The sequence below is a fragment of the Triturus cristatus genome, chromosome 3_1 (genome assembly GCF_964204655.1).
Source record: "Triturus cristatus chromosome 3_1, aTriCri1.1, whole genome shotgun sequence".
NCBI classification, from domain to species: Eukaryota; Metazoa; Chordata; class Amphibia; order Caudata; family Salamandridae; genus Triturus; species Triturus cristatus.
The window spans coordinates 351,070,987-351,083,236 of record NC_140583.1 but is presented as its reverse complement, the minus strand read 5'-3'; the positions used below and the strand labels follow the sequence as shown (position 1 = coordinate 351,083,236).

The following is a 12,250-nucleotide window of genomic DNA, read 5'->3' as shown; positions in this document are numbered from 1 at the left end:
ATGACAATACACATTTTATTCACACAAAAAGGTTTCAATGTTGGAGCTTGTACAATCTCATTTTTGATTTGTTGAAAAACATTCTGGTGTCTTTCAGTACAACAGAATTCAACTTTGTGGCTAGTAAGCTCCCTAAGCAGCTTCCATTTTGGTAGCAAAATTCTTAATAAATTTACTCTAATACTCCCATAACCCGGCACAAGACAAAAGTTTCTTTGTTGTCTGGAGTTAGAGCTTTACCTGTTAACATCCACAAGCAATCATTTAAGACCCGTCTCATTGCCAGAAAGAGTGTGTCTTAAGTATTCAATTGAATCACATTTGTTCTCCATAAGCGTTAAACCGTGTGTTTCCAGACATTTGCAGACTTATATAACATGTATCATATGGTCTTCCTGATATGAGAAAAGACAAGTATATCATCCTGAAAGCATTATACAAAAGCATCTAGATCTTTGAAAATATGGTACATTGCCCTTCGATAGACCAAAGCCACAAAGGCCAGACCAAAAGGCATCCTCTTATACTGAAAAGGCCCCTTCGATGTAAGAAAGACAATAAATTGTTTAAAATCATTCATCAGTGCTATCTGATGGTAGAATGATCAAAGATCAAAGGTAGAAAATACCCTGGCCAATTCTAGCATGCAACCAACTTTGTTAATATTAGGCAAAGGGTGACAATCTACAACCAAATTGGCATTTAACGCCCTAAAGTCTACACCTAGCCTCAAAGTTTTATCAGATTTCCTCGCCAAAACTATGGGAGAAATGTACTCAGATGACTCCACCTCCTCAATAAAATCCTCTTCAATAAGTCCCTGTGACAATTTTTTGAGCTCTTCTTTCACATTCACTGGAACCTCTCTAAGCTTCTGTTTGACGGGACAGATCCTTTTTTCCCTCTAATCCTATGACTGAAACTATTAAGTTTCCCAAGTCCTTCTGAAAACACCTTCGGAAACTGGTTAATAATTTCATTTTTGTTATCACCCTCAGATTCTACCAGAATAGGATCACCCTTCCTCGAAGTAAGCTTTATTCCTAAACTCCATTGATCCCTCCAACCTAAAACATTTACTCCTTTGACTGCCACATACAACTTAATGTGAGCAACACGCCCTTTAAATTCATCATCAACCTCTTCATACCCCACCATGTCAATCCTAGACCCATCAAAGGCTCTTGCAACAATATCCGATTTCATCAAATTTTTTAGGCTTAACTATCCTTCAAAACAACTCAGAAAATAATCTTCCGTATATATCATCCAAGGTGACCCAGTGCTCCCCATAAGTTTTATTTCCACATTCATAACTCATACAGTACATTTAGGTGGTTTAAGACCACCATGATCGTTATTACTTTCCCCCACATCACAAATGGACAACACTATGCCCGTACAGCTGGCACCATTATCATTCTCCTCACCACTAATGCAGGAGATTTTGCTTTCATTGAATTCCGCACTACTATTCCCTTTGAAATCTCTACATACCACAGCAAAATGCCCAGTACGTCCACATTTCTTGCCATCTCTACCTAATGCAGGATACCTTGGGAATGATGTCCCATGACTAATACTCCCACGTCTGAAGCGGTACTGATTCCATCACGCAATTAGTATCACCCATAATCCACACCTGTTACTGCACCTTCTTACTTCTGACATGAGCGATGATTTGGTCTCTGAACGTTTCATCCCTAATAGGCCCAAAATTGCAGTTTATAGAAAGAGCACGTAATTCAGTAAGTACATCATCGAATGTTTCGCCATCCTATGAGCCCTGGTATAAAACGTGAACCTATTCAAAGCAATACTGGAAGTACGTTTAAATCTGGTCTCAATCCGCACCATAGCCTCTTCAAAAACATTCCTGTCTCCACTCACTTCAGCTTGCGGAAGTGTTCTAAACACCACTTGACCTTCTGACCCCAAGCTGTATAGAAAAATATTTTTTTCCTTGTAGCTGCTAGTCTTTCTCCATCAATGGTTTTAAGGTAAGTCAAAACTCCTCCTTCCGCCTGACCCAAGGAACAGGAGATTCTCCTTTAGCTTGGAGAAACGTGGAGGAAGGGTCAAATTGCATTGTCATCGAATAAAGACCAATAAGTGCTCCCACGTAGATCGTAGGTCGCAGCACGCCCCGATCTGTAGCAGATCGGGATCGACCCGATGATAAAACATGCCACCAAGGGGGTTGAGGGTGGTGAGGGTTTTACAAGAAAAACATTGTTTTTCCTGACATAGGAGTGTTATCAGGTGTGAAACTACTCGGTCCACTGTTTGATATAACAAGATTTGATTGAGGTGGACGAACCCTGTCTATTCTCTTCCTCCCCTCTCTGTTTTCTGATGCATATGATTTGAATAAACAACCAATTGACAATGTCATATATTGGTGTACAATTCTGTTGACATATTTCAGTTGTTACTGGTTAAATTGATCACTATTTAAAACAACTGCCCTGCTGTTGGTAGCTTTAATTTTATAAAGTATGATTATTAGTACCTGAGCATAAAAATACTTTACTGTTTTTTAGTGTTTGTTGTATTCGAATACATAGATATGCTTATAAATTGCAGTGATTGCTTCGACCTTGCAGTAGGTAGAGCTAATGCTAGCCAAAAGCACAACCCATGACACAACCTTGCTATTACATATTTAGGAACAACTGTGTCCTGTTAACAGACCTTAATTTTGCTTTCTAAATCTGAGTGGCCTATGCACTGGGCACCTGTGAGTTTCCCAGAGACCGACAACAATATGGTGCAGTCCAGGGAAACCCCATATTTAACCAGGAAGCACCTCTCATGTCCTCTCAAAAGGCAGACAATACATGCCTCATACACTACCCACAAAGAGATTCTAACCAGATGTTTTGGTGTATGGCTAGGTGGAAAAGGCTCAGTGAGTGGCAAAAAAAGCCAGAAGTTCTCTCTATTAGGACATTACGCAGTTGAGCCTCAATCATAACTGGGTGTGTAGTTGCCGTGCTGTTTGGTGTGCAACTTTTTTTACTTTGTTTTATTTGTGTGCTGTGCAAAGCTCTTGATTTCAGTTTTTAAAGAGAGAGGGGCAGTGAAAGTGACCATTAGTTGCAGCAGAAAATAATTCCACTGCTGAAAGTAGAAGTAGTAGGTATTCTGGTGTCTCTGGCTGCCATTCTAAATTGGCCCTGGTTCTTAGTCTCCGTACCTCAATTCAAAGTACGCATCCAATTTCCCCACCTTCCTCAACACACGGTCCAAATTCCAGATCAACCCAGCCTCCAATCCCAACACATTTAGCGTAGGCAGTATTAGTATCACAAGTCTCAGGCACAATTCCCTGCTGCAGGAACAAAAACAATTGTCATTCCAGTAGGCATGGGTGAGTTTCATTTTGCTTGATAAAAACTTTAAGTAAGTTTGTCAAACTTCAACAAGGACCAAGCTCCTGACTACACCTGATTTTGTGGGTCACATTATTATTTTCAAATAGCCCTAATCTGAAAATTTGAATTTTGATGTAACCGAACAGTTCGATAACTTTCCAGGGACTGGGAATTCAAATGTCATCCTGTAATCCCTAAAAGAGAAATCGGGAATCTTCAACACATTTACACCATAGGAATTAATACAACTGATGTCTGAGACACGTGACTACTATATACAAGTGAATATTCATTAGGCTGAGAATGTCAAAGGGCAGTCGACAAGTCTGCCTGAACTGTACTTCCACTTTTGCTAGCTGTTCTGAATGGTAAAGTGTGCCATCCAGTTTATAAAGCTACATATTCTATAACAAACCATTAAATCCTTCGCTATATCAGTGAGCTGCCAGCCGCAGTAGACTTGAATTCAGGAGATAATATGCCATCAACAAAACAGAAGTATAAATTACAATGTCTAACATCCTTCTCATCAGTACAAAGTATTAATTTTCCTGACATATATCGCTAGCTACAATTGACAAGCACCCGCTCTTCCACAAAATGCATTCATTACAGAAATTTATTTTAAGTAAATATATATATTGGTTGGATTCTAATAATCAATTGTTGCATTAATTTTACTTGCCCCTCACCACCGTAGAATAATGTATGAAAGAGTTGTCAGAGGCACAGAATCCTTCATATGTTCAATACCATTTTCATTGGGTGTATCACAGTGTCATCACGCTCAGTTGCATGGGATGGCTTCTCTTACAACTGCTTTCTATTACCTTCAAAATGGTCTCATGCATGGGCACCTTGGCAAAGTTAGATACACGTGGCAAGGGGGTCTCTTTCTGAATAAAAGAAGATTGTGTTACTGCTCTACTACGTCCTGGAAGCAATGAGATGCTACCAGTTGTATATTGTGATTGGGTGCCTTGAAAAGAGCTCGTCGAGGCAGTGATGTAATAAAGAGTGAGTTGGAATGTGGGATCTGGTTTTTGTGTAAACTGACAGTTGCTGCCTGCCTAGAGCACTGGCTTGTCTCTGTCTTAATAGCTTAATAAATACTTACACTAATTATTGATTTCCTGAGGGTTTTCTCAAAGAAAAAATATCTTTTACTACCTTCTTTCTTTGCTTATTAACCATTAATTAAAGTAGCCCTGGTTATCTTCTGGAAAAAATCCTCTAAAATAAATGGCTATGGGCATGTAGCCTTTCAGGTAGGATGGCATGCTCTCCAGATGTTCTACAACTCTTACCCTGACACTGCACAGAAACAACCGGTTCAATAGCCTCTGCGTTGTTTACATATTCAAGAAAGCGAAGAAAAGAGGTGGGGCGAGGAATGTTCAGCAAATGTTTTTCTGGATAATCGTTTAAAGCCACTTTATCAGTCACTGTGCATATTTCGAACCAATGTCTATAGATACAGAAACAATACATATCCTGAGAACCAGGAGAGAGTTTAGGCTGCACAAACTTTCTCATTATTTTTCAATTTCTCGCCTTTCAGTAATCACTCTTTTAGTTAACTTTGGTCTGAGGAATAAGAGACCACTTCAAACGTTCAAGGATTCAACTAATTGAACTAATTGGATTAATTGATTCACTTCCTCTGTAGGGGTAGATATTGTTAATTTAATTTTCAATTACTCCCTGGTAGCAGTCAAACGACAAATCGCTTTTGATTTGCTGAATTTACAAAGATCTCTATCCAGTATTAAGATTGATGCATTCATTTAAAAAAGAAATTGAAGTTTAAAATAATGTGACATGTATAGTTCAAGACAAATTATCATAAAACATCTTTCAAATAATGTATACTTAGTTCGCTGTATTCAATGTAGATATAATAATCTCTACAGTATGTTCTCTATACCATATCCATTATTGTCCATAGGGATAGCAAAAGAGGAGCTAAATGTGGTTTGCCAATTCACTCACTATTTTAATTAGGCCGGGAAAATGTTAAATTACACCAGCACAATTTATGTAATTTAGGCACTTTCATGTTGTGCTTGTTATGCAAAATTCCTCAAAATACGCCTAATGTAATGTTGTGTAATTACACCACTGTTTGCGGCAAAACTATAGCGTGAGAGATCAGAAAGTGGCAAATGAGTTTTTCAAGCATGAAATGCATCCTTGCGTCAAAAATGGACGTAAGGACACATTCCACTATGTTACCAACAGTAAGTAAAAACATTAAATTCACTTTAACTCTATTATTTCCAATAAGATAGATAGGTTGAAAAAGAGACAGACGTGGACGAATAGGTGAATGAATAGCCAGACTGATAGGGTAGACAGACAGACAGACAGACAGACAGACAGACAGACAGACAGGCAGACAGACAGACAGATAGATCTTTTTCAGTTAACAAAGTTCCAAACTGTAAAGCAATTAAGATAGCATCCAACAACATCATATGTGGAAATGCACAGAAAGTAACTATAAGTGAAGGCTAGCCTTGTGGAGTTTTTACGTGCCCTACATTTTGACCGTGCAGCATCGGTCAGATTTGTGCCCCTGGGGGAGTGTACAGACATTTTTAAATTGGGGAGCGGGTGCGCCAGGACTGCGTCCTTGCCCCAGTTGTATTCCTCTTATATATAAATGGAATAGAAGCTGCCATTACCAAAATAAATCCTGGATGTCCTCATTGGGAAAAATATGGCCCCCATACTACTCTACGTAGACAATGCTGTTTTACATACAAAATCTCCATAATAGCTTGAGCATTTTTTTAGGGACTTTGTTAGTTTTATGGAGTGGCTTGGCCTGGTCACTAACCGGTCTAAAACATTAACTATGACCTGTGGCATCAAGCCCCATAGAATGCGTAGTGTTAATTTACAAAAACACCCTGTTGCTTCTACCCAAGAAGTTTCTTATCTGGGTGTTCTTTTTGATGATAGAGGGAATTGGGGCCCCTGTAAAATTAAAGCCTCCCTTAGGTATGCAGATGTGGCAGTGGTTATCTATAGTTTAGCCCTGCACAGTGGGAGCAAACTGATGGCTTACCTGTTGGGGGTGCATAGAAGTAAATGTCTCGTTATTCTCATGCATGCATGGGGTGGACCTTTGGGGGTACCCGAATACCCTCTCCCTCCAGAGGGAGCATAATAGGGTGCTGGTTGTAACACCGTACTGCTCAACCTTTTTTGTTCATCAAGAGCTCGGGTGGAGTATGTGCAGGACATCATTAAGCTGGCCCCCATCGCCTTGTGGTGTGCTATTTGGGAGAATCTGCATCCAACCTTAACAGAGAGGTTATCCACAACTGCTTATCTAGTGTTAGGCGCTTGAAAATGCCTCAGTTTCAATTTATTAAGACTAAATGAACAAAATTGGGGAGACCGCACTTACTTTTTAGCCCTACTGGCATTACTAAGTTGTACATTGCTTGGATTAGGAAGTCTTTCAAAACCGGGTGTCATCAAACAAGGGAGGAATTTTAGATGGCTAAAAGTGAAGTTAGGGACTATATGAAGCGCCAAACCTCCCCTGTGTTGGAACAATATTTAGACTGGGTGGACGGATAAACTGCTTTGGATCAAATTAGATTAGGCTTTGTAAGATGGCAACTTGGCCAGCTTGATCCTGCTAAAGTTTTACTTTGTACATGTGACGAGTCCTCCCCCCAATGCCTGCTGCATTTTTCTTATTTTCGCCAGTTTTATACAGCTTTTACAAAAAAGTTTTTAATTCCAATTTGAAGGCGAAGTGGTATAAGAGGAGGTGATGCCCGGGTCTATTTACAACTAAACTCCCTCACTGTGGGCCCGATACACAGAACTAACTTAAGAAAAAATCCTAAACTTACTGCTTTTGGTATTCACAGAATGCACTTACTACTTTTGGTATTCACAGAATGGATTTATGACGGCTAACTTTACGTCCGCACTCGGGCCGGAGATTCCGGCCCGGAGGCGGAGATTCCGGCCCGGAGGCGGAGATTCCGGCCCGGAGTTGGGACTTCCGGCCCGGAGGTGGGGATTCCGGCCATGGCTAAATCTCCGCCACCGGCTGGAATCCCCTCCTCAGGGCCGGAATCCCCACCTCCGGGCCGGAATCCCCACCTCCGGGCCGGAAGTCCCACCTCCGGGCCATAAGTTCCACTCTCGGCCCGAGTGCGGACGTAAAGTTAGTAGTCGTAAATCCATTCTGTGAATACCAAAAGTAGTAAGTGCATTCTGTGAATACCGAAAGTAGTAAGTTTAGGATTTTTTCTTAAGTTAATTCTGTGAATCAGGCCCTTTGTGTCAATGTCTGCACCTTTTTTCAAACGTTGCAAGGAAGAAATCGATGCTATTCTAAGCAGGAGCTGGTCTTAAAGACCCACGGCCACCTGGGCCGGGATTCTCAAGTGTAGCTTGGTGTTTTTTAATGACTTGTTTAGCTCTGCTTGTTCTTCATTTTCATTGATATTGTTCAATTATATCTTTGTTCAGAAGGTGTGAAGCCGAGCCCTCTTGACATATCATTTTTTTGATGATATTCATTGTACAATGTGTTCATGTCATTTTATCTATTTGTTGACTTGTTATTTTGTGCTTGTTATCGTATCTTGGATGAGGAATTTCTGTAAGCTTATTATTCATTCTAATTCTGTAATGTGAACGTGTGTGTGCTTTTATGGTTACTTTTTGTAGCCAAAATAAAGATTTTGTTAGATACAATACAACTTGTAGATCAGCTTTTACCTTCAAAAAATGTACCTGCCATAACCCCTGCATGTTCAATAGGTTGATATGACTTGAGGATGGAGGTGTGAGGCAGGAGCTATTAACACAACCATACTGTTTCTGAAACTGTGCATATGTCGTTTCCAACCTTTTGTATTTGCATATCAAGAAAATGTGAGAAATATATGCAATGTGAATGCGTATCGTCTATATCAATCATACACGTTCACAAACAATTGTATTAAGGAAAAACACTCACCATTTGGAGAACATCGGAAGAAACCATCTGCATACAGCACATTGCCGTAGCTAAAGCGCAGACAATTGTAGAGATGATATTCAAAGCGCACACACTAAACAGCAGGTCCTGTGAACAGACACACAAAAAATGGTCACATTTTCAGTTATCCTGATTATAAATGTTGCCTATGACTTCTTAAGTGGTATACAGTTCAATGTTTTTCTTTTCTTAAACTCACAGCCATAAGTAAAGAGACATAGATTGTATTCACTACACCACATCCAAAGAGACATGCACTGTGTTTGCAGTCATTACTGGAACCGAAAATAAAACACTTTCTTCTGAAACAAACAGTATGCTTATTAAAACGAATATTTTCATCTCCATTACACAAAGTCCTCAAATGAAGATGGAAATACATAAACTGCTACCACTGCTGCTAATGAGGCTAACCAGGCCTATGAAAGACAGACACAAACAGACATCAGCATAGGCCGATGAGTAGAAGGATGACCAAGGCGCCTTAAAACCACTGGGACAAATGGGGTTGGACATTTTAGATTGCACTGCTAATGATACTTGGGCTTTAATCCTTGAGATTTATTAAATTGCCTTGAGGAAGGCATGGGTAGACATATGTAGCCTGGGCAAAGTTTGTGTGTGTTGATTATTTTTTCTCAGCCCACCCTCTAATATAGAGCTTGTTTATACTTTTGGGTCTGATAAAAATATTAACTTCTTGAAGATTTTACAGAATTGATTAAACATGAATTCAGACTTTTGATTGCAGAATGAAAACCAGATCCTAATTTTATGATATGATTTATTCACTATTTAGAAGGATTCCACCCACGGCAATTAAGTCGTACCTAAAAAAAGATATGCTCTGATCCCTATCACTATCACTAAGCTATTCAGCCACCTAATACACCAAGCAAGCTCTATTCTTCTGTGGAGAAGTGTGGCTCAATTATTAGAGCGGCAGACCCTGATGCAGAGGTCTAGCCTGGGACCAGGGTTCAATTCCCCGCCTCGGCGGGTCTTGGGCTAAAAAAAATTCCACGGACCTGATAATTCTCGCCTCGGTGCCATTCCAATCATGGAGTCCCACTCTGCAACTCTGGGCAATAGCTTGCTTAATCTCCACAACGGCCCCCACAATGCTAAGGATGCCTGGCCTCCACCTTGGGGGTGCCCAGGAGTGGACGCCTCACAGGGAAAGCCAGGATGGGTTCCACAGCGGTATCCGTACAAGCACCTTGAGACCCTTGCGCGTGAGTAGTGCGCTATACAAGTATCAATTTACATTTTACATTTACAGGCTGCCAAATATGTCTGCCTCCACAGCGGGGTTCAGTATTCCCACAGGGAGATTGATGGGAAATGCAACATGACAAAACACTACCTTGGATACATGATCTGCTGTGCTGTGTTATTAGCATCTGCTGTTGGTGACCCCAGAGGATTTCAGTCAAGATACTGCTACCACAACAGAGAGTTGTCAGTGATCTACCCACTACATAGAGCACTTTGTTGGAACCCTACTCCCTCATCAATAGTTAAGGAAAACTATTGAACCATATTCACAGTACTCCCTTAAAGATGTTAACTTAACCTATTTCAGTGTAAGTAGCACGCGCCCTTTCAAAGCTCAAGAGTAATAGGAGATTGCCATGACTCTTCTCAGGGAGTAAACTGACACTCAATGGTCCAGTACGTGTTATCTAAGATGGACAATGGAAACTGCATTACCATAGATCCTCCTTTCTGGTCATGGTAGCTAGGCCCTGCCATTCCAATACAGATGTTTTGAGTTCCAGATTTCAAGCATCAATTGGAGCATTTTTGGAGTCCTCAATAACTGTAATGTGGACAGAAGTTGCTATCTACGCACAACAGCATATAGGACCAAGCCTTGGGTGTGATCAGCATTAAATCACTGGTGGTCCAAATTAGACCACTTATTGTGCTGCCATCTGCAAAACCATGCTCACATCACCTTATGTATCTTCAATATTTTCCTGTGGGGTGCAGAAGAAATGGGATACCTAGTGAATATGCAACTTTCTGCTTGAACTAGCCCCTTTCTGGACTACAGTAAACTTTGAGGGAAGGGGGCCTTTTTGCATCTGTGGTCCAAGGTGCCAGGTTGTCACAAATTGCCTTTGTTTATCGAAGTTCAGATGGTTTGAAGTAGCCCAAAAATACAATGCAGAGAGTTTAAATGTTTGGCTGCAAGGAATGAAAAAGCTCACATACCAATACTAGCCATCCTGATACCAGGAATCATTATGAGGTTAGTAGAGGCTGATCGTAGTCTGTGAATGGGTGCATAGCTATGGTACCTAGAACAAGAGAGGCAGGGTCAGTCACATGAATAGCTTTGTATATATTCACATATTTTCGAATATGGCCATCTTATTGACAGGCAGACAGAGAAGCAATCTAGAATAGCTGGAAATGTGTTAGGACAGTGGTAAGCACTGTACCAGCCTGGTGGCCATGTTTTAGATGAGCTGGAGCAGCAGATATGGAAGGTATTCAAGACGTCTGATATAGACTTTTTTATCATTACTGAGATAAGCTGAAAAAAAGGCTGAAATACGGGCTTGCAGCAAGACAGAGAAAGAAGACGGAGGGCTTCCCTTAGTGGTTGCAGATCCAAAATATAGTTGGAAGTCAATTTGCGACGGATTAATGTTTGATTTTTCTCCGGTGCAGCAACAATTACAGTTGTTAAGGTAGATTTATTTATGACAATGAATACGTGGAAATTAAAGCTACAATTACCAGTGCTATGTACCAATGTCTTACTTTAATATTATGCTCTAGTTCCTTAGACACCCACCAAATCAATCTTAAGTAGGGTTTCCTAAAGTAGGAGGAATAGGCTGGCTAGCTACTGAGTTCAACATAAAATATTAATTTATGAAAGAAAAAAATCAAAATCCAACCATAAACAAAATGACTATCAAGCTTTCTTTTGCTACTGTTTGGCAGAACCTGGGACAGTTGAGCTTTCAGCTGTTTTTGAGTCCACCCATTTCTGAAAGTTTAACATATAAATCAATACTGTTTGCCATCAAAAAGACATACATTAACTGAAAATGGGCAATACATTCAAAGTTTTCCCGAAGAAGGACTCCCAAACGTTTTAGCATTTCTAGCTCCAAAAAGCACAAAGTACCAAACTGCGGGTATCTGGTTCCACCAGACCAGGTCAAAGTCAACCAACAGGGTCCTGAGAAAATCTAGTTAGAACAGGTCAGATGAGCCCAGCAGAGATTTGGGCTTCTTGCAGCTGTTGATCTCCTGAAGTAGAACATGAGGCTAACTAACTACCTCTTAGAGTCTACTCTTCTATCCTGGGTACAAATGGGAGCAGGTTCAACAACAGATGCAGTTCTTGTGTCTGCCAGTTATAGAGGGTATAGAGGGTGCCTCTTTTATGATCAGCGGCAGTTTGTGGGTGGTGGAGACTCCTGCCCATTCCCTAACCAATGAGGTTACCCAATTTTTCAGCCCTTTTTGTGTGTTGTATTGTAACCTAGCCCATAGTGCCCCGCTCTACCTAACCTCAATATGACAGAATCTTTCTTTCCTTGTGCAAAGCTGTGGACACACCCCTGAGGTGTGTGTAGGAAAATGAGAAAACTCTCCCTGCAAACCAATCCTGAAACCGGTTTTCCTCCCACTGGAATTGGTGCCACTCTGGCTACTTGGACAAAGCCAGGGGTAGGCCTCGGTGTGCGTTACATCTGCCTGTGACAGGGGATGCCCCTTTAAAGCTTGTGCAGTTGGTGGGCACACCCCTCCCCAGGCCATCCTGATAAGAGGAAATAACACCTCCTCACAGCCAAGGTTCATTTGCTCCCTTACCGAGGAGCCATTAACA

The 12,250-nt window shown here is 40.8% G+C and overlaps 1 protein-coding gene across 3 annotated transcripts in view; it reads right to left on the bottom strand.

Moving 5' to 3' along the window:
- The window catches only part of ENTREP2 (endosomal transmembrane epsin interactor 2), a 1,789,361-nt gene that overhangs the window by 605,317 nt on the left and 1,171,794 nt on the right, over window positions 1-12,250 (bottom strand). For all 3 annotated transcript variants that reach the window (XM_085644081.1, XM_085644083.1, XM_085644082.1), the window contains one exon: window positions 8,374-8,481. In XM_085644081.1, the coding sequence (XP_085500207.1) occupies window positions 8,374-8,481 (108 nt within the window). The remainder of the gene's footprint in view (window positions 1-8,373; window positions 8,482-12,250) is intronic.